Below are 23,069 nucleotides of genomic sequence, written 5' to 3'. Positions count from 1 at the left end.
ATTCCATTCCATACCATTACATAACATAACAAGCCCCCATGTCAACAGCAGCTCTAAAAGTGTCACCTACATGTTACAGTATCTTTGTAGACTGCACACAGGCATCTGTCACTCAGGCAGCAGGCTGTAACTCCTTTCTCCTTCGCACGCAGTCACACAATGTTGTTTGTACAAGCTAGTTCAATTTAATTAAGTTAGAGCCAGTAATCTAAAAAAAGGTCTACTTCAATACACTGTTATCTTGCAGAGGAAGAAACAGTCCCATCACTACAGTTAAAAATATAGAAAATGCACTCACTCTGAATATAAACTATAGGCTGTCTTCCATTTTTGAAACTTCAGCATGCATTTAGCCCTTTGCCCCAATATATTTTGGACACTTGTTAAAATGCATTTGTCACACAGCCAGAGGCCCACAGCTCTGCTCAGCTCAGATAAACTTTCTTTCAGTAGTGGCTTTAAATGAGCTGTTTCCATAAGATAAGATGCTATGGGCGAAAAATCACTGCACAGCTGTGCTCAGAGAGAGTATTGGTAAGGGATTCTCTTTTACGTGTGGGCTGTCCTGTGTGGGCTATTTTTGAGGCAATAGTGTTGTCAGAAGGGCCAAAGTCGAGGCTGACTATCTCATGTATGCACACCCCCACCCCTCTGTCAATAGTATTATACTGTTGAACCAAGGTGAGGCTTTTAACATTTATGAGTTACTTTTATAACAGATCCCGAAAACAAAAGAACATTAATTGAGTCAATCCTGCTATGAATAGGGTATCCTATAGTATAGTATCCTATAGTAATTTTTTTGATTAAAGTATTTAAAAGGTGTTTAAAAGGCTCTGATGAGTAGATTGAGATGGTCCTAGAGAGTCTTGAGAATTAAATGTGTTCATATTTCACTCACATAAGTAACATGTAATATGAACATTATATATATATATATATATATATATATATATATATAAATAAAGACAAACTTCTTCTCAAAGATTTACTCTGTAAGTAGTGCCAGCGCCTTGGTTTTTCAAGCGGCAGTAGCTTGGGACTAGGGCTTGCTTGATTTTACCTGACTTTTGATCGTTCTAGATGTCTTTGAGGGCCTAGTAAACAACAATCTGCTCAAAAACAACCCTGACTGACAACAGACAACAACAGAGAATGACGCGGAATAGCCACAATCATTTTTGCAACAAGTCAGAAATTTTCTGAATGGCAAGGAAGCAAAGAGAGTGGGGGCATTGTTTGAGGGCCAAAGCTACCATGTGTAACCGCAGACTGCTGGGCCAAAAGCAAATCAAACCTGCGTTTAATTGCACTCAGAATGCATCACCAGTCATCCGTTGAACAAGGATCTAAATGGCAGCTCGTTCACTATGGATCTGCGGCAAGGTAGTTCTTAACCGCCACACAGATTTGTGATGTCGGAAATTACTTTGTTAGCCTAGTTTCCACAATATTGGTGTGAGACTACTGTATGTTTAGCAGTATTGGCAGCTAAATTACTTAAACTGTCACTGTGTTGTTACTTGTTTGTAGATAATTTAAAGTTTACTTGTTTTGTTTTTGCTACTAGCTAGCTAGCTACATAATATCTTACTATACAGTCTGTAGCATCATTTAATATTGGCTTGCATACAAATATTTGAAGACACAGTTACACATAATGGTCAAACATAAATATGAAATAGATTATTGGAAAATACTGTTTTACCTGTAAGTAATTTGTGGCTGCTTTTTAAACTAGAATATAATAAGACTGCTGAAATACTGTACAATTCTGCATTTAGATGTAATGGTACACAAGCAGTATAGATAAGCTTACCTAATGGCAGGCAGTATTTGTGTCTGTGGGAAATCTGAGTGCCATCCATTCCCTGGAGATGACAGGATCATCGGTGTCAGGCAGGCTATGTAAACATGGTCCATCACTCCAACCGCACTGGTCTCCCAGCACCCTGGCTGATTTATGAGCTGCTTCCTTTTATGTTAGCTACAGACCACAGCACTAAAAACTGAATTCTGTGTTGTGGTGTGTAATTGTTCTGACATGATGTAAGTAAGTCTGAGTAGGCATGAGTAGTAGGGGGTTTGCAACTGCAGTACCTAACCAAACAATATCTAAATTGACATTGACATGTTATTAATTGAAAATATCTTTATTGCACTAGTCAAATTACCTGAAGAAGGTCAAGGGAAGTTTCAAATGGTTCCATCTTGTAGAATAGAATAGATAGTCTGATCTTGGTGTTATCTATGCAGATCAGATCTGTGCGTAAACCCTCCTATTGATCACTCATGGTTCACATAATGTGGAAATGTGGAATGCAAATTCAATGCAAAACTTGCCACTGCTTATATATATATTTCTTGTTTTCTCTCTTTAGAGTGTTCGTCAACAGAAGCTTGGCAATGGAGAAGATCAAGTGCTTTGGCTTCGATATGGATTACACTCTAGCGGGTAAGTAGTTCATAACACCCTAACCACCCAGCCGTACCATCATCACTATATGGCCTGTTATCTTATATGATCGCCATGCAGTGGACGATGGCTTCTGTTGGCATAGCAACCTTCTGCCTCTTCTGCATTTGTTGTGTTGCTGTCTCACCTGCCATGAGACGTGTGTGTGTGTGTGTGTGTGTGTGTGTGTGTGTGTGTGTGTGTGTGTGAGAGTCTGTTTGTGTGAGTGAAAGTGAGCTTCTATTAGAAAGACAGATGTAATCATTCTGTGAGTGGCAGAGTACATTTAGATGTGTGTTGACTCTACAGTATCTTGTCGGAAGTGACGGAAGTCCGTCAGTCTTGGCCTTTGGAAAACAAAACCTGCGATGCTGGAGTTCCTTTGACCTCACATGTTTGGTATAGATTTGACAATGCTTTCTACTTGACTCCATATTTATATATACATAACTAAAACTCCATCTTGTTTTTGAAGAATATGATTTGGGGATTTTGCTAGTCACACATAGCATAGAAAAGAGGAGCGTAGAACTTTAAACATTTTCCGGACTTTCCAACAGTTTGGCAACATCAAAGGTTTTACATCCAGACCAAAATAGGGTGGGTGAGCACTGAGCATACTTTCCAGGGAGAGGAGATGTTCTGTTTTAAACTGACCAACAAAGGACATAAAATTGCTCCATGTCACCACTGTACCTAACCCCTGACATGTCTAGCTTGCACAGTGCGTCCACAATATTGACTCAGCTCCATGGCATGATAGCTGTCATTTCTATAAATACAATTCCCGACTTTCAGAAGTGGGTCATGTCTGATTTGGCAGGCGCTCTTATCCAGAGTGCAAGATCGGAGTAAATGGCAATAACCCTAGTCAACAAATGACAATTAAGTTCCAGTTAACTAGATTACTGGGTAAACGTCTAAGTTTAGCATCTGTCTAAACAACATTGTGGACTAGCAGCAAACAGTATGTGCCTGAAGTCGCATTTACGCTGTTACATTGCTGGGAAATAATTTAACAACCAACATACTGCATGATAGCATCCATTCCAATTTAGGCAACACAAATTGATACAAGGAATCAGAAGTGCTAGGCGGTGAGGTAGAGCACTGGTTCTCAGAATGGGGCCCAGGGGGCATGGCTTCCCCCGCCATCGGTGTAATGGGTGAATGTAATAATGCACAATCTATGTAAAGCACTTTGGATATAAATGCACCATTTTATCCACTTAATAATCTATAAAAGATTAGGCTATTCAAGAATATCTTGATCTACAATGCATTGTGAGCTACAGTACTTGTCAAATGTGGGGCTCCCTGGCTGGCACATGGGGGTTCTTTACATTAAGATGTTTGAGAACCACTGAGGTAGATTCTGAAGAGATGAGTTTTCAGACTGGCTGCGCAGTTGCTGTCCGGACCACCGCTCTCATATCACTGCTGTCCCCTGTGCATAAGATTTAATGGGCACTCATTACTCAAGTGTTGACGTGTCTCTTTTATGGACACTCATAACCAAGTGTTAATGTTTACAAGGAGTCCGGCTATCGTGTCTCTCTGCACTGCTTCTGGGTTTCAAGCCTGCCACCGCTGTGACAGTACTCCCGTCGGGTACAGTAGCGTGTCACAGAGCGGCCATTGCCAGACCACAATTTATTGTCAATCTCCTGCTGTTTGATTGTCCTGGCTAGTGTACTGTAAACAAGCTTCTCTTATTTTGTTGTTTTTGTTTGTCTGTAACCTAGGGGCCTATTTCACAAAACCTGGATTAACTAATCCAGGATTTAAGCCAAAACTAGGCTTGTTAAATCCTGGTCTGTAGAGCCTGGTTTATTCCGCTCCATTAAAGCCAAGCAAGGTTGAGAATGGGTGGATTTGTCGAGCCAGGATCATAAAGCCTGGCTGAATGCTCGTGCACGTTTTTCCTCACTAGACCATGTGGTGGAGTGCAAATTTGACTGATCCTTTTTCTTTGTGGGGTTTTTTGGCATCCTTAATAGTTGCACTACCTTCTGTATATCTCAGTATCTTTACTAATCTATTCCACAGATTTCCACGTTTTTCAGAAAACCGATGGAGAAACGCAGCAAAAAATCTGAAAAACGCGCTCTGTGTGCAGGGACATTAAAGCTTCTAAAATGTATACTGCTGCTGTAATAAAATAAAGAATACTTTCAATAGTGAATAGACTGAATGATTAACTACCCCAAAAATATACTTTCACCCCTATTCTGGGGATTCACCAAAAGTAGCTGATCTATAAACTCACAAGCTGTCATGATGACGAACTTGTGCAGCCTATATATTTTTGTTCTTTGATTTTGTTTGTATATCTTAAGTAGTCAATGTTAAAGGCAATGTGTACCTACCTATATGATATTTTAATGCAGACTAATAAAAATAAGGCAACATAAACACATAATAATTGAATAAGTGTGGAAAGAAATCAGATTGACTGCTTAATGAACACTAAAGACATCAGGATTAGGTTAAACCTGGCTGTTAGCCTGGTCCGGAGCAGGCTAAGTCCACAGCATTAGTTAACATGGTAACTAATGTGGCATTGCTTTCATGAAAACAAATCAAGCCTCAACATATCCAGTTTAACTGGCTAAATTAATCTGGCACGATTAATCGCTGATCCTGGATATATTAAGCCAGGATACCGGTAGTGTGTGATAAATCGAAGGCTGAGTGCCGAAACGCGTAAGCGTTCTCAATAAAATGTAAAAAATATTTTTTATTTAAGTTGTATTAATAGCACCCACTGCCTAAACCAAGGGCAGCATCCAGAGGAAGCGCAACCTGATTTTCATTCTTACCATTAGCAACCTGAAACAACTTTGTGATTTTCCATTGTCTTACCATCACTGTTATGAGCAGAGATGGTAACCGTTAACTCAGACCCGATGAGGAGTCTGACAGGATGTCATTCATTATGGATGATACTAATGATATACCTAGTAATAATGCTATGACAATTGAATTTCCCTCAGGACCAATAAAGGTCTATATTCATAAAATACATATATTCCTTGTAGCTCAGGGGAGCATATTCCATTTGTTATGTCATGTAATAATAACCCATTTTGGGCGGGAACCCCTTTTGGTGTTAGCATTATGTTATGCTTTAGCTTTTGAAAAATAGCAGAGCTACAAGCTCATAGCGCGCCACCAAGTGGCGCTCTACGAGCATGTAGGTCTGCTATTTTTGAAAAATCAAAGAATGACTGACACAGAAACATAGCTTTTTCAGAAAACGTTCATTTTCAAACAGACATTTTTAGAATCTGATCTCATGAGGTCACACAGACAAGTAAAGGCCAAAGCTCAGGCTGCTCCATCCCATGGCCCAGGCTGCTCCATCCCATGGCCCTAGGAGTGTCCTATACATATCTTTGTGGCCAATATTACAACATCTGTTCTCGATTTTCTGGAAAGGAGCACACAATATAGCCCAGATAGGACTGTTGCTCAAACACACATTGTGTCCCAGATTGCAGATACACATAGTGCTGCCCTAGTTTTACACCAAACCTTTAGCCAGATTATTGTTCCCTCCCTGAGGCTGTCTACAAAGTTCTCTTACTTATTTATTTTTGTTAGCTTTCCACAGTATGCTTTATAGTTACTGCAGGTTTTGCACAATTACAAGACAAAGTCTACATTGGAACACACATAAATATATATACCGGTATATGCTGGGTTAGGGCCGATTCATACTCCTATTTTACCGCTGTAGTGCCGAAATGATTTCGGCTCGTCAGAAATTTTCAGTAGCACCGAAGAATCGACTTTAGGATGGTACCCGCCCCGTCGAACCTTAAATGACGTCACATTGTAGGCTCTACAGAGCCGGACCGACTTTTATTCGGCTCTAAAATAGAATATGAATCGCGCCCAACTTCCATCGTTACCGACTCTGTGCTCTATCTACAGACGGGCATCGGTCTAGTATTTGAAGTATAGTATTCGAATTGAAGTGGACTCGGCCCCAGACTTTCTTTTTCTCCCTGGAAAAAAAAAATGTCTGTGTCTGGGTTTTCACCTGACAAGGGAGAGTTTCCCTGGCTGGCCAGGGGGAGGTAGTTTAGAGACCAGGATTACTGCATGTCTTTGTGAGGGTACCTACCTTAGGGGACTCGGGGAGAACATGCAAATTCCACAAAGAAAGGCCCTTTCGACAACCCCGCCTTGGGTATGGGCACTGATGACGCAGAGGAGAGAACACACGAGACCTGGGCACAATATATGGGGGCTTTCCCCATGTATGGGGATTTTTTGTGATGAAAACCGCCCAATGTATGGGGATTTTGAGTGACGAAAAACGCACAATTCCATAGTTAACTGCGACCATTGGTCGCAGTTAAGGCAGTTCGTTTCTTTCTTTTTGTCACTTAATTTTTTTTTTTTAAACAAGGGCAGTTCGTTTCTAATAGATAGCTAAGTGACATACAGTAAGTAGGATCATTTTAAAAGCAGGGTACGTCATGTACTGTACTACTCTGTATTCATATGAGGGACCGTTTCATTTACTAACCTATCACAGGCAAGAGGACAAGTTTGTGTACAGTGTGTTCGTCGATTATACCTTACATTTAGAACTGAAACCGATCTTTGCTGTTGCTGTGTAACACCCATCCACCCCATACAGACACTCTAAAGCACTTGGACTTGTGAGAGTATAATTATCTAGCAAAAGAGCTTTCAGGGATAAGAGGTAACTGATAGTTGCCGTTTGGGTGCGAGCTCCCTCAGCAATGCATGTAGGTCGGAGACGGGTGCTTATGGGGATGCACATGCTGTCAGTGAAGTGTCAGCGCGAGAAATAGGAGAACGTGTGTACAGAAGGGGAGCGAGGGCCCCAATACAATGTAGAGAGCCAAGGATATTGCCAAGCAACCGTGACCAGCCTCCCCACACAAAAAAACACTGAAAAGATACATTTCTCAGGCATAGACTTTCTCCCCCAGCTCTGACACTTTGTAATCACATTCTTCTACTTTCAATAGAGATGGCCTCCATGTGTTTTCCTATGGCAAAATAATGCACAGATGCTCTAGGAGTCTGAAATGGCCATTTATGACTAGATAGAATGTCTTAATTAAATCAGTGTCTTGATTGTTGTTTACAATACATCTTCCTTTAGCCTATAGTTAATTATATAACTATATACGGTAAATGAAAATACTATTAGTTTAGATTTTTACACAAGCTTAGTTTCTCATTTTCGGTTTCAGACAGTTAACTACTGTACAATAACCAAGCTGAGAGTGGCCATTGTCCGTGATGTTTTAACACTGAACCTCGTAATTGGTTATGCCCTCAAAAAGGTATATGTTATGTTTGCAGTGTAAACTGGAGCCACCTATACGCTGCTGTTGTTTCTGTCTAAAGGCCTATTCATAGTCTGGATTTTCGGTGGTGAGGTGACCACCGCTCCGGTGGTGAGCTGACCACCGGAGCTGAAATAAAGTTGAGCGGTGGTGAGTAAAAACAGAGAGAAGGGCTGGAGTGGTGGTGGTGGTTTGCTCTTCACCGCGGCTCGTGACGTCATGTTGTAGTTCGGTGGTCACCTAACCATGTATGAGCCTTAATGAACCATCTGCAAGCGCGTGCGTCATATCCAGGCTACAGTATTATCCTAGTTAGTTGTTATTGTTGTGTATGTTTGGTGAGAATGTTGTACTAGGGAGCTACTGGAGTAGACATGGCCAAAGCTCTTCTTCCAGGGACAGAGTCAGGAGGGCATCCCCGTGAGGGAAAGACAGACAGACAGACAGACAGACAGACAGAGTGAGTGATGATAGAGAAGGTGACAGAGCGGTTATAGCTCTCAAAATAGATTTCTTTATGGTGGCTCAGAGCTCAGAGAGGGGTAAGGGAGGTAGAGGGAGGAATCTGGTCTTGCATGCTGGTTCTGGGCACCAAGCCCAAAACTCTCTGTTAACTTGCTGGGAGACTATACAGGAGGGTGGGGGGTGTTGAACTACAAAAAATAATGTGGCTACACTGGCTAGTATGTAATACATTCGCTCACAACAAGATCCTATAGCCTTCCTTACTATAACTTGCACAGCACTGTATCTTTGGGTACACATAAACGTGTGATATCATTTCTAACCTACAGTACAAGTATACACACATTTTGCACCGCTGCATTGGAAATGGACACAGAAATGGATGCGTCCCTATTTGTTCTCCCTCCAACCGTCCGTCCTCCAAGCATAAACACATAAACACCAAAGGGCCTGCCTTCACCCACCATGAAACTAGAAAACAGGCAACATCATCATTATACATTCTATATTAATAACACCTGGCATGTTGTCGCTGTCGGGCAGAAACCCTGTATGTATCTGTGTATTCATATTTATTCATTTTTTCTGAATGCCCTATTTTATACTACAAAATTTGCGGAAATAGCAGATCGTCAAGCTCTGTGAGCATGCAGTTCTGCTATTTTGCGTATTCTGGAAAATTCATCTTGAGCATCTATAATGACAAGATCGGCATGCCATGCCAGGTTCAATGTGGTTAGTGGGGCTTATCAATATATATATATTCTTTTCACCCCTCACCCCTGTGTCAATTATCTAATGTGATTCTGAGCTCTACACATTCTCTGCCAACCTGGGGAGAGCAACGGACTTGAACTCATGCTTCCTTCATGCATGAGTGCCCAAGTTGCTCCTTGTTACACCTGACAGGGGTGGTTGGACGTAGCGCGTGGAAGGAACACGTTATTCCAACCAGTTCCTTTCCCCTCCATCAGGCGCCCCGGCTGATGGGCCATTATAGAAGTTTCAACAAGATACTGTGTGACTAATGATAACAGGTTCTTTTTGGACATAAACGTTTTACGACAGCGACAATACTCTTTCCAGTGTCCGATAGCATGTTAATCCCCTGCCAGTCTCACTCTCTCTGAACTTCGCATCATCTGTACTGTATTTTTATTTTAAGCACCTGCCACTGGTTTACTGTTGGCTCAGTGTTTGGGTGAAATATCTGGTTTATTTTAAGAGGGGTGATGATGGCTTTGTTTTCTGAAATGTCATTGGTCTCCGCAGGGTTCATTAGAGTTGCTGCTAAGGGTTTCAGCCAAGCTGCTTTTTCACGCCGGATCCTGTTTCTCTGTGGATTAGCTCACAGGACATTCAGGCCGTTGTTGATACGAGGGATGTGTGTGCGTGCGTGTGTGCGTGTGTGTGTGCGCGTGTGTGTGTTACAGTATGTCCAGGAGCAAGTTGTTGTCATAATATTGTAACCTCATTACAGAGGTTCAAGGGGTGAAACAAAAGTCACATATACGGGTTGTGTAACTGTTTGTCAGGATAAGGCAGACTGTCTGTACTGTAAGTCAAACATAACGAAACCCAAAGTTTGCCATGGGACAATAATTCCAGTTCAGTCAGAAACATGCACTCACGTTGACGTAGATTAACCATTCATTGCAACAAATGGAATACAGTTAAACTTGGCGTCAAAGGCTCTGAGAGATGTTCCTTGAATTTTGTATAAGTTGCATGCTAATCAAAACCCCCATAGGAATGCCATAGTAGTGCATAAGCAATACATTGATATTTAGCTTGAATCAGCGGTGATATTACTTGTGACATTATTCACAAGTACTTTAGCCTATGCCTGAAAAGGTGGAGGAGCAGCAGCGGATGCGAAGCAGGCAGCAAGACAAGCAGAGATCTTGTGAATGCAAAGCCGTATTTAACCCATTTTGGGCGGGAACCCCTTTTAGTGTTTTAAGCATTGTGTTATACTGTACTTCAGCTATTGAAAAATAGCAGATCTACAAGCTCATAGCGCGGCACCGAGTGCCACGTATTAACTGGTCTGATATTTTTGAAAAATCGTGAAAATATGCTTCAAATCTTTGAATATATATTCTTTCAGAGTTTCCGTTTTAACTCAAATCTTTGCTTCTGGTGGGTTCCTGGAACTATATATTTTCAGATGGGTGGGTCGGAGGCATATTACATATAATTTCTGGGGTCCTTGACATGAAATATTGAGAACCACTGATATAGAAACATGAGGTTTTTCAGAAAAAATACATTTCCGACGTCTGGCCGGGTTAAAGGAACCGCTCTGACCCATTCTGGGCGGGAACCCCTATTGGTATCTTACCCCCTCAGGCCGGGCACCCATATTTGGGTTCTGTACAGTATGTACAGTATTCAAAAATGTAAATTTTTTGATGCTGCTATATAAATATTTGAAGTTTTTCAGAAATCTTAGGTCAGGATTTAGAGGCGTTTTTAGAATCGGCCTTAGGCCTAAATGGGTTAAGAGCGTGAGCTCTGATTGGAGCATGGAAGTGTGACGTAATGATCAGCACAGCTGTGAATGAGGAATAGGAAGCTAGCCTGATATGATTGATACAATCAGCTGACTGTCACTAAGCCGATTACAGCTGAGGCGTGAAAGACTGCCGCCATGCTACGCTTCATTTACTGCCATTGTACATTCTGCTCACGCTGGAATGATAGTGTCAGGGTTGACGTCACGACTACCTAGTCATTACGTCACCTCCTCCTTTTATAAGGCATCGTGCCAGAATCATTCTTTGTCCGATTATGAACTACAGTTAAGTCCTTATAAGAATATAAACCTAAACCTTAAAACTAAACTTATCTTTTAACTTGCCCATCTTTAAACCCAAAATCTCATCTACTCGGCAAGCCTTTAGTCAAGACTATACTCCTCTCGAAGCTAGGAGTTACACCTGGTCAGCACTTCCGCTCTTGTGACCGCGGAACATTCTCAACCCTTACAGATAGAATGTGTATTTGCAAAGTATTGAGATAACTTTTATTCTTGAAATTGCAAAGCAAATAATGTATGCACTATGCAGTGTTAGATTAACCTGACGCTGCCAGATCCAAAAAGCTTGCTACACAAATTTGTTTCACAGCTTATTTGGATCTGGGATCGCGGAAGCAAATTCGATGACGGGGCTGTTCCTTTTTTTCAAGATACATGGTAGATGATTGGATGGGAGCGTCTGTCTATCACCGTGTGGGCGTGCAAACACAACCAATCATATCGACGTGTCTATATACCGTCACATCCGCATCCCGCCTTTAGCTCACGCTGATTGGTTCGGTACGAAGCAGATCTGACTCAGGGCTCAACTCCGTCAGAGATCCCAGATGAGTGTTGTGTTGGGGAATATGTTTCCGCAATACCGCCCTCATCTGGCAGCGTCAGGTTAGTGTTAGATCTCAAAGACAATAGAAATTGTATAATTACTGACACTATTGCTTCATAAGATAACATTATATCATTCATTTTAAATGACATATAATTTGTGACCATATTAGTGGCTGCACAAAAACACTACCAAGACTATTAAAATGACTGAGTAACATTGTATACATACTTTTCACAATCCTTCAACATCTTCTATTGATACAGTATCATAGGTGAAGAAGGTGACAGAGTTTTCTACTTTGTTACTTACAATACTATCTTGTTTAACCCTGTCGCATGTGTGTTTGCTTGTGCATTTCAGTGTACAAGTCACCAGAATATGAGTCTCTTGGCTTTGAACTGACAGTGGAGCGCCTTGTCTCCATCGGTTACCCCCAGGAGCTGCTCAGCTTCGTCTATGACCCCTCATTCCCCACCAGGTAAGAGCGATCACAGATACACCCCCTAAGATGATGATGATGATATCTGATTGCTACTGTGTTTACTTTATGTGGGGCGCTGATCTCAGCAGCATGACTTCACAGACCAGTAAGAACTTGATTAAACGAGGAGGAATTCTCCCACACTCTCTCTTAGTTCGCAACACATCAAAAGCCTTTCTGCGCTCAAGCAACATGGCGACATATTTAGGTCAGACGCTGCGGGGTTGACCTACATACCTACACATTATGGGGAAAGGTTCATACAGGGGGGGGGGGGGGAGATTATCTGTAGGGTTGTTGTAATCAATATGATCACTTAAACCCTACCTAATTAAAGGGACAGTTCACCCATTTTGCAAAAGAATATATGTTAATGACGTTTAGAAGATTTAGAACACTTTCCTGGGGTTCTTTATGTGTGTAATATGTGGTTTTAGATATTTTAGATGTTAGCAGTGAGCCCAGTGTCTCTGATGTCATCGACACTGGACTCACTTCCTTCCTGGACTACAATTCCTATAACGCTTTGGTGCACTGCTCCTCCTTGTGGATAGGGGGAGGTCTGTCTTACTGAGACAACATGTAGTCCAGGAAGTAAGTGAGCCCAGTGTCCATGACATCAGAGACACTGGGCTCACTGCTAAAATCTAAAATATCTAAAACCACATATTACACACATAAAGACCCCCAGGTCTTCTAAACGTCATTAACATATATATTTTTTGGCAAACTGGGTGAAGTTTCCCTTTAATTGACCGGGATCCCCCAGGGGTCTATCCACGGCCCACTCCTCTTTTCCCTCTGAATCAAATCTCTTGGCTACAGAATGTTTTTGCCTAGTATTATGGCAACTGGCAAGCCCAGAATAGGGTCACTAGGGTTCAAGTGGTTAAGAATTCAAGAGCCATGAAATAAAAATGACCTTAAATTAAAGCATGCGATGAGATTCATCAACTTTATGGATTGACTTTACTTTTCAAACCTTTTTGTTATAATGTAAGAAGTGGTAAATACAAATCGTGCTCTTTTTTCCCCCCCTTATCCGACATCCAGAGGCCTTGTGTTTGATACCATGTATGGTAACCTGTTGAAGGTTGATGCCTATGGCAACATCCTAGTCTGTGTCCATGGGTTCAACTTTCTACGAGGGTGAGTTAACAGTAAATACAAATATAATACCATAGGTATTACCTTGATTCATTGCACAACACCTTCAATAGTCGTTTCTCTGATGTTAATGATTTTTCTACCCTTTTCAGACCTGAAACAAGGGAGCTATACCCAAATAAGTTCATCCAGCGAGATGACACTGAACGCTTCTATATTCTCAACACTCTTTTCAACCTGCCAGGTAGGTCAATAAACCCGATTAGAAACAGCATGATTGCATTCAGGGTTCAAGACCGGTTCAAACAAGTGTGTGCGTCTCCCAGTATAACACAAACTTTAAGAGACAAGGTTGTTGAGTTGAACCGGCATATTTCTTTTTATTTCTTAAATTTAGAGTAGCCAGTTTGTAAATACATTGAAGATGCGAATGTAATCCATTCCTAATGGATGAAGCCTTGGCCTGGAAGAGAGGTCATCAGGTGGTCTCAACCCTCAACTCTCCAGTTGGCGGGTCAGCAGTGATTGGCCAAGTCACTGCCCCTCTCCTCCAGGCTTCCAGCTATGGACAAGTCCACGGAGAGGCACCCTGGGCGCAGCCACCACTGCACCGGGAGAGAAGGCCACACCTGGCCAACAGGGAAGTGAGAAACCTGCCGGCCAGGTGCAGCAAACCAGTGCTGACCACACCCCAGTGACCGCCGCGCCCAGGGCACCCCCGCGGACCTGCCCACTGTCCTTTCTCTCCTGCCAGAACGAACAGGAAGCCTTGTGCGTTCTTGGGGGATAGCAGGCACTGAGAAGTCTCTAGGACTATGCATTAGTTAACCCTTTTCTCCCCAATTTTGTCGTGAATTCCTCCCCACCCACATTTCTGTATGTTGTCACTGCTGTTGTACCCTACTGGCTCACCTGCCAGTAAGGAGCGCCCACCGGGAGGATGTATCATGTAGCACCTCCGGCCCACTCCTCCCACCCAGCACTCCCTGGCTGACAGGTGCCGCCCCAGTCCGTAGGAGTATGTGCACTGCAGTGACAAATATCACCCAACGACTTCCCGTCGTGTATTTGTATAGACACTTGAGAAAGCCGGATGCACCGCGGTGGATTTGAACCCCTAGACTCCGCAGCGGTGGGCAGGTACTTTACCACTGCACCACCCGAGTGCCCTGAAGTTGAACCTGCATCATTAAGTTAACGGTGCAGGTAAAAAAGTAAATAAAGATAATAATCTTTTTTTATTTAATGATCTCTCCTTAGAAACCTACCTCTTTGCCTGCCTAGTGGATTTCTTCTCCAACTGTGACAGATATGCAAGGTAAGCAAATGCTAGTCATGCTACTTGTCTTTCGCTAAACAGATTTATGGACATGGCACGGTGACACAATGACAAGACAGTGCCAACCCAAATAAGGTGATGAGACAGCCCTACTGCATGGAGGGCCCAGCTGACATAATTACTAAACATAAGCGTAGATGATTATCCTAAAAATGTAATGGATTTCAATGGGTATTGTTGCATTCCTGATTAGTACACGACTTCAATCTGTGAACCCTTGTACTGTTCAATTGCTATAAAAATAAGTCATTAATTTCTCATCCTAATCATAGAAATGCATGCATCCTCCCCTGACTGTAGTAGCTATACAGATACACAATAAATGACTAATCACTAAGAAGTTAGCATTTATCATATCTTTCTAATCTTAAGATTAGTTTTGAGATATACCTTGTTTGTATGTAATCTGGATTGGAATGGCTGCATGTTCCTTTGTCCTCTGAAACCTCGCTGTTGGTCTTTTAGGGGGAGAATGCTTTCCTGTTTGGCTGGGGACCCCTCCAACAAGGGAAGACTATCCCATTTAAAAGCAAACAAAAAAACATGTGTTTTGAAAATGGCTAGTGTTTTGTAAAGCTGAGGCCCCTCCTACGGCTGTGTCCGTGTGTGTGCGTGCGTGTGTGCGTGCGGGTGTGCGTGTGTTCCCTCATCTCCCCCAGCTGTGAGACTGGCTTCAAGGACGGTGACCTTTTCATGTCCTTCAAGAGCATGTTCCAGGATGTCCGTGATGCTGTAGACTGGGTGCACTTCAAGGTGACATATTGTGTGATGTACTGAAGCATTGTGCTATTTTGTGTGGTTTTAGATTGACATTGACACATGGTTCCCACGGTCGTGAAATCCCTGGAAATATTTTGAAAAAGATATATATTTGGATATTTTAAAAAAACATTTTCCAAAACATATATGTAATATAAATATGTAAAATAATAAGTCGTTTTTTTGCAGAATGGGCTGCGTGATTGCAGCCTAATGTGTACGTAACAAAAATAACAGATCTACAAGCTCACAACGTGCTGAAGCGTGATCCTATGCCCTAGGATCGGTTTGGAATGGACTTATACCATTCTATATTCTATGCTTTATTTTTGCTACACTGCCTGTCTTTGGGCATTAGACTCACTATTGCGCTGAATAATTGTTATATAGCTAGGCCTTGAAATTGTGATAAATATTCTGGAAATGTTTTGCAAATTCATTGCTGAAAATGTGTGGGAACTGGGAACCCTGTTGACACCAACATTCCAAACACACATGAGAGTTAACCGTGTTCTCCAAAACAGGGCCCTTAAACCACTGTAGTCTTACAGAACTGGACTTGAGTTACGACTGTACTTCTTAGACCACGTTTTATGTCGACACCAGATCTCAGAAAGGTTTTAGCCTGGAATGACATGCCTAAAATAGGGACGCCAGGTTGAAAGTACTTAAATGATGGCCATATGTGACATATTGTGTTGCAGGGTACTCTCAAGGTGAAGACAGTAGAGAACCTGGAGAAGTTTGTTGTGAAAGATGTAAGTACAAGATGTGCTACAATTTGACTGACTTTTGAGGAGTCTTGTCTTAGTTGTCTATTTATTTTACCCTTGGCTTTCATTCTTGTCTCTCTGTGTTTAACTCTCGCTCTCTCTCTCTCGCTCTCTCGTCTGTCTTTCTCACCCCCAACCTAGGGAAAACTGCCTCTTCTCCTCAGTCGAATGAATGAAGTTGCCAAGGTCTTCCTGGCTACCAACAGTGACTACCAATACACTGACGTGAGTATGAATTCTGTTACTGTCAGATAAGACAAGAAGAATATGGTCCAAAAATGATAGGGTTTGAGGGTTTCCGAGAGGTGCATAAACAGTGGAACACTTGAATACTCTCTAGGAAACGGCTGCAGGATTTGTTGCTGTTCCACATCCAGAGGCCTTTCATCTGAAATGACAGCTTACTTGTGTTTGTTTTTCTTCTCAGAAAATCATGACCTACCTGTTTGACTTCCCGCACGGCCCAAAGGTGAGACTTTTTGTTTTTCAATAATATTTTTATAGATTTTTCATTTTATGATGATGACAAAACAAAAACAAACAGAGAGCTCAGCTCAGACACGTTGCAGAACAAAGGACACAGACATACACATAGCTACATCGGACCATCAAATAAAAAATAATAAACAAATATATATACCGGTATATATATGGACACATTGTTTGGTTCTTGACAGTCTGTGGATGGGTGAACAACTACACTGAGAAAATTAAATAAAAAATAAGACGGTAACAGTATTAATACCCACAGCAGTGGGTATTAAGGTTAGCAGTATCGCTTAAAAGGGTGACATATTTTATAGAAGGCATCTGTTGTGGAGCGTAGCAGACAGGTTGCCAATCTTTCTTTGTTGGCGGTTTCTCATTAATTAAGAATATCTTTCCTAGCAGCATAAGTTAAAGTGAGACTAACTCTTTTTCTGCTCTTGTTTGGTAAATAATGGATCATGTTCCATGCGTGCATGTTTTGCATATTTTCAGTTTGACTTTGAATATGCATTTGAACGTGTGAAGCCCAATTTATACATTCATTGTAAGACCATGTTGCATGCCCCACGTGGCTGAGCTACAAGCTTTCCACACCCTGTGAGCTTGTAGATCGGCTGTGTTCGCCAGCGTGACACTGTCGGAAATCATGCCGATTTTTGCCTCATTGTTTAATGAGTTATTATTATTATTACCTACTGCAGCATGGCATGGCCCACCGGCCATGGCAGTCCTACTTTGACTTGATCCTTGTGGACGCCAGGAAGCCTCTGTTCTTTGCGGAGGGCACAGTGCTCAGACAGGTGGACACGGTGAGCAATAACCATGCACGCACGAACACTCACACACGCGCGCGCGCGCACACACACACACACACACACACACACACACACACGCAAGCACACACTGAACAGACGCAGCTGCACAGAACACCATGCCCCCTCAAAAAAACAAAAAACAAAACACAGAGCCTCTTTGAAGTGCTCCCGTGCATGAGCAATGGTTGCTTTGAACTCGATACATTACCGATTAGTTTACAGGATTGAGAGCAGAAAGAGAGCAGAACAGAAACATACAGTATGAGAGAAATACAAAAGAAAGATTTGTAATGTAACCTAATACATAAACTAATCAATGACATGATTGTGGTATAGCGCTTGGCTAAAACATTTTCTTCAAATGAGATGAGCTTTATGTGTGACCATGAAACTGGTCTCTCCCGTCAGTCTCTATGAGCTCTATGTGTGACCATGAAACTGGTCTCTCCTGTCAGTCTCTCCTGCCAGTCTCTCCCGTTAACAATACCATGCATTTCTTGTCCATTTCAGATATCAGGGCGACTGAAGATAGGGACCTACACAGGGCCACTGCAACATGGCATTGTCTATTCTGGTGGTAAGACTGAAACACACTGATTGTTTGTATGTACCTGACCACACAATGTGCATTACATTCACCCATTCACACACTAATGGCAATAGGACACCATGCAAGGCGACCCTAACTGCTCATCTGGAGCAGTTAGGGTCCAGTGTCTTGCTCAAGGACACTAACTCAGTGGTGGGGATTGAACCGGAACATTCTAATTAGTAAGTAAGTACATTTTATTTATATAGCACTTCTCACACAGAAAACTCACGAAGTGCTTTACATGCAGAGAATAAAAACAAAGACAAGCTAAATACAACAGTATTAGTACTGAACAAAAAGCTGGCACATACAATTGATCTAAAAAAAGAGAGAGAAAAAACAAAGCAGCAATAACAACACACACATGGAAAAACATCATGTAACATCTGGGAATGCTTGTGCAAATCTCCACCTGCGGAAGAGCATTCCACAGTGTGGGCGCTACAACCTGAAAGGCTCTGTCACCTTTTGTTTTGCGTTTGGTGTTCAGACCCTGATCCGCAGACCTTAGGGCCCTCTCTGGCATGTAACGTTGGACTCGGTTAGTTAAATATAATGGAGCCTGACCGTGTAGAGCTCTATAGGTTAGGTGAGCACCAGGACCTTAAAGGTTTCATGACATTCATTTTCATTAAATTTTTCGTTTTTCTTTTAGGTCTTGTGACCTCAATTACATCCAAAAAACCTGAACTTTTTTCTGTGTTCTGGAGCTTTCTCTGGGGTTTGGAAGTCTTTCTGACATCTGCTGGCAAATCCCATTGACACCACAGAAAATCTACTGAATGTTAAAATGTTTTTTTGGGTGCAATTGAGCTCAGAAAAATAAGACAATCTTTTTTTAATTTTATGTCACAATGCCTTTAAAACGAACCCTGAATTTTACCGGAAGCCAGTGTAAGGAGGCTAGGACTGTGGTGATGTGGCACCTTCTACTGGTCCTGGTTTAGCAGTTTGGCTGCAGCATTTTGAATTAACTGGAGGCGATCCATGGTTGTTTTGTTTAGACATTCTAATTAAAAGGGGGCCGCTCTACCTCCTGAGCCACTGATTGATTGATCGATCCACTGCCGATGTGATTGTGTATCTATCTTTGTTGTACTAAAACATGAACCTTGGTTGAAAAAAAACTAAAGTTGTCCTTGTCACCTATTGCCAGGCTCTTCAGACATTGTATGTGATTTACTGGGGGCCAAGGGTAAGGACATCGTTTACATCGGGGACCACATCTTCGGAGACATCCTCAAGTCCAAGAAGCGCCAGGGCTGGAGGACCTTCTTGGTGATACCCGAGCTGGCCCAGGAGTTGCATGTTTGGACCGACAAGAGCTGTGAGCCTGCATGCACCTACATACAGTACACACAGACATGAACCTTCCAGATAAACTGCGTACAGCAGGGGTACTCAACTAGAAATGCTGAAAGTCCACAAATCATTTTTGAATAAGACGATGGTCCGGTCCCATGCGCACACACAAATAATATTACGGGTCGCGGGCCAACCCTTTGCCCCCACCCCTAGAAATGCCTATGTCAAATTGGGTCCTCTCCTAACCAACCAATACTGGGGTGCAGAGTATGAAAATAAAAACAATTCACACCAAAAATGCACAGCAAATATTTAGAAGAGGTATTGTGTTGAGGCACAAAGAACACTTATTTTGTCCCTGCTTAATAAGATAAATAGCCTCTTTAAGAGAAATAGCACAATTGGTTCCCAAGACTTTGTCCACTGAGGTTTAACAATCCCAACACATCTTCAACTATAAAATGTTCCCCTCGGGGCACAGGTTTCCACCAGGGCAGGTCAGGTTGTGGCCTCCTAGTGGTGCGATAATAAGCCTGTGTGAAAAGGGTGCCATTTGTTCTTATGCCTATGATGGCAATTGGATGATTTGAGGCATTTTGTTCCAAAAATGTGTTTTGCAAAAATCCACCTGTTGGTGGCGCTATAACAGGCCAATGTGAAAAGGGTGGGATGCATTCCTTAGCCTAGTAGGAAAGTGCGTGAAGATTTCATGTAAATTGCACGCTGTGTTCATGATTTGAGGCTTTTTGTTAAAACGGGCCAGTCCTGCAAACTTTGAAAGCCAATTAGGATGGAATATGAAATATAGGGCAGATCCGTCTTGAGCACATGACTATAGAGACACTAACGATTTGCGGGATTTTTGGACAAAATCTGGCGGAGTACTAGCGAAAAAGGTGTTTTACAAAAGTGAATGTGTGACTGCAACCCCAGCAAACAGCCAGTCAGCGCAACCTTGTCATGACTCATGACATGCCGGCCCATAATGCACAGGCATACACGCCCACACACGTGCACACAGTCAGTCGGTCCACATTCAGAGTGATGCGTTGCTTTTCATACAGTGAAACGCACACACACACTTATAGATCCCGTCCTATTTCAAAGTGCGTGTATGCGGGGCTCGCGTGTCCTTTCATGGACCGCGGTCTGCCTCTTGAGGACTACTTGCAAGCAAATCAACTTATGAAATGAGTAATTGTTAATCACATAGTTGTTGAATGCAATGTCATATTCGCTCGCATACATATTTACTCAGCCGCATGCACAGACACAGGTGCACACACAGGTACAGTACATGCCAATGCGAGATGGGATTAAAGATTCAACTGGAATGTAAACCTTTGTGATGATGTGATTCACTATGCCTTCCATATCGTTCACAGCTTTATTCGAGGAACTGCAGGGGCTGGACATTTTCCTGGCTGAGCTTTACAAGTGAGTAGGACCAACTTTTCCCACCTCTGGCCCAATGACCCAATGACCCTCTCATATATCATTGAACCCTTATTTCTTCTCTCTGCACTATCAGCACCGACCTTGTGTATGTATGCGCTTGCGTGCGTGCGCGCGCACATATGTATGTGAGAGAGAATAACTTTTTTTTTTACCTTTTTTTTTTTTGCCTTCAGGGTAAAGTCTAAAGTGTTGGCTCTTGCAGGCAACTTGATAACTGGTTTCACTGGCCTATTAACCTCAGCTCACCTACAGTATTACAGCACTTTTTGTTTAGTACACTGATGTCATTGCACTCTTCCTTTCTGTCTTTGTCTCTGATCCCCTCTGCTAATCCTCCTCTAGGCATCTGGACAGCAGTAGCAATGAGAGACCAGACATCAGCGCTATCCAGAGAAGAGTCAAGGTACTGTTCAACAAAATGTCCCACTGCCATGTTTTGATGTTGTTCCATAGTCCAAAGGATTGGCACACTCAACTCAAAGGACTTTGGTTGCGGATTCTAAACAATACATAATCACAAAATGAGCATCTTTACCGTACAATATAGTTTTCATGGTTTTAAGGCTTAAGGGCAGTTAGCAGTTAGCAGTCACAAAAGTGTTCTGAAAGCATTTCTAAAACTTTCTGAAAGCCTGACAAAGGCCTTCTGGCTTTCGTCAGCATTAATGAAGGCCATAAAGGTCGAAACGCATTTGTTTTGTGACTGCTGCTGTGACGCATTAAAGCATATTTTGTTAGTACGGATGTTCTTTTTGTTATTATTGATGTTGTACAGCCATTCATGCTGATACAACTCCTTTTTATGTTTCATGCAATTGATGACCTCTCACTAATTGTTGTCTGATATGCTGTTTTATTGACAAAGATCAGAAAATACAGTGACATGGTTTAAGAAACACCCCCAACTCACTCAGATCATACTGTATTGAATGCCCAATGTTTAGAGAGTCATTACAGGTGGTGGTGGTGGGGGGGTCATAACAGCTAGAAACTATAATATTGGAAGTACATCCTTACTAGTCTCTCTGGATAAGTAGCATAATTTTATAGATTATTAGCTAAATGGCTGGAAGATCAAATTTAGCCAAGGCATACTTTTTACATTATGCCTCACATTGATTGAATATCTTTAGACACATTTTCATTAATCCCATTAATTATTACATTTATTCATGTACTTTTTCCCCTGTGTTCGGGTATCTCAGTTGATAGAGCACTCGCCTTTGGACCACAAGGTTCTGGGTTCGATCCCGGGGCACCGCCAACTCAGCGTATGAGTAGCACGGCGGTAAGTAGTACTGGGAGCTGATGGTAGGTGTGGTACTCCACCTCAGCAATCCATCTCCCAGGGGTTGTAAAGGAGATAGACACCCTCGCTGGTTGGCTGATACCGACAATAAGCCATCCCAACTTTACTTAAAAGAGTACTTCACCCCCCAAAAAATATTTATTTTCTACCACTTACACAAGCCATGAAACCTTGAAGTCATGGAGATTCTTATTTTTGTTTTGGTCACATTCCTAAGCCAATAATTTGATGACTGGCGGAGTCTCTGTCTCCTCAAATTATTAGAATGCGACAAAAACACAAGAATCTCCATGAATCCAAGGCTTTGTCGGGTGATAGGCATTCTCATTTATTAAAACAATAAAGAAACACTCTCACAAAGAGTCACTTTACAAACTAGAAACATCTAACAAAAAAGACAAACCGCTCAGCCAACAACAAATTACTTAGTACACACAAAGACTTATTGTCTTACTCACTTTGAAGCAGAATAAATTGGGTACTGAAATAACGACAGGACGTGGTTAGAGCATCTCAGAGATAAGGGCAGCATTCAAAGACGATTCAGCTTGCCCTGAAGCTCTTTGGTTATAGTCTTTAGTTCACCATATCCTCTCCACCTCTTCCTTCTCCTTCAGAAAGTCACCCATGACATGGACATGTGCTACGGTATGATGGGAAGCCTTTTCCGCAGCGGCTCCAGACAGACCCTGTTTGCTTCCCAGGTCATGCGCTATGCTGACCTGTATGCGGCTTCCTTCATCAATCTGCTCTACTATCCCTTCAGCTATCTCTTCAGAGCTGCACATGTACTGGTACGTACAGTTCTCCTGTTGGATTAAAAATCATGGATGTCATAATGTCTTCATATCTTATTACTGGTTCCAATACCTCTGAACGCCTACACATATAAAAAAAAGTGTTTCTCTGCGAAAACTTTGGAGAAATCGTCAAAGTGCAATCAACAGCGGGTGCACACACACACACACACACACACACACACACGCGCTATAGATAATAATTATTATTATAAGGT

At 42.1% G+C, this 23,069-nt stretch overlaps 1 protein-coding gene across 2 annotated transcripts in view; it reads left to right on the top strand.

Moving 5' to 3' along the window:
* Positions 1 to 23,069, top strand: part of nt5c2b (5'-nucleotidase, cytosolic IIb) — a 29,363-nt gene that overhangs the window by 4,203 nt on the left and 2,091 nt on the right. For both annotated transcript variants that reach the window (XM_080755866.1, XM_080755867.1), the window contains 15 exons: positions 2,382 to 2,455; positions 11,988 to 12,105; positions 13,162 to 13,257; positions 13,368 to 13,459; positions 14,476 to 14,533; positions 15,214 to 15,307; positions 16,018 to 16,071; positions 16,228 to 16,311; positions 16,514 to 16,555; positions 17,277 to 17,384; positions 17,901 to 17,967; positions 19,139 to 19,309; positions 20,673 to 20,724; positions 21,088 to 21,148; positions 22,672 to 22,848. In XM_080755866.1, coding sequence (XP_080611992.1) covers positions 2,382 to 2,455; positions 11,988 to 12,105; positions 13,162 to 13,257; positions 13,368 to 13,459; positions 14,476 to 14,533; positions 15,214 to 15,307; positions 16,018 to 16,071; positions 16,228 to 16,311; positions 16,514 to 16,555; positions 17,277 to 17,384; positions 17,901 to 17,967; positions 19,139 to 19,309; positions 20,673 to 20,724; positions 21,088 to 21,148; positions 22,672 to 22,848 — 1,348 coding nt within the window. The remainder of the gene's footprint in view (positions 1 to 2,381; positions 2,456 to 11,987; positions 12,106 to 13,161; positions 13,258 to 13,367; positions 13,460 to 14,475; positions 14,534 to 15,213; positions 15,308 to 16,017; positions 16,072 to 16,227; positions 16,312 to 16,513; positions 16,556 to 17,276; positions 17,385 to 17,900; positions 17,968 to 19,138; positions 19,310 to 20,672; positions 20,725 to 21,087; positions 21,149 to 22,671; positions 22,849 to 23,069) is intronic.

Source organism: Protomyctophum bolini (assembly GCF_963924005.1).
Source record: "Protomyctophum bolini genome assembly, chromosome: 3".
Taxonomy (NCBI): Eukaryota; Metazoa; Chordata; class Actinopteri; order Myctophiformes; family Myctophidae; genus Protomyctophum; species Protomyctophum bolini.
The sequence above is the reverse complement of the archived record's forward strand: the minus strand, read 5'-3'. Positions and strand labels throughout refer to the sequence as shown.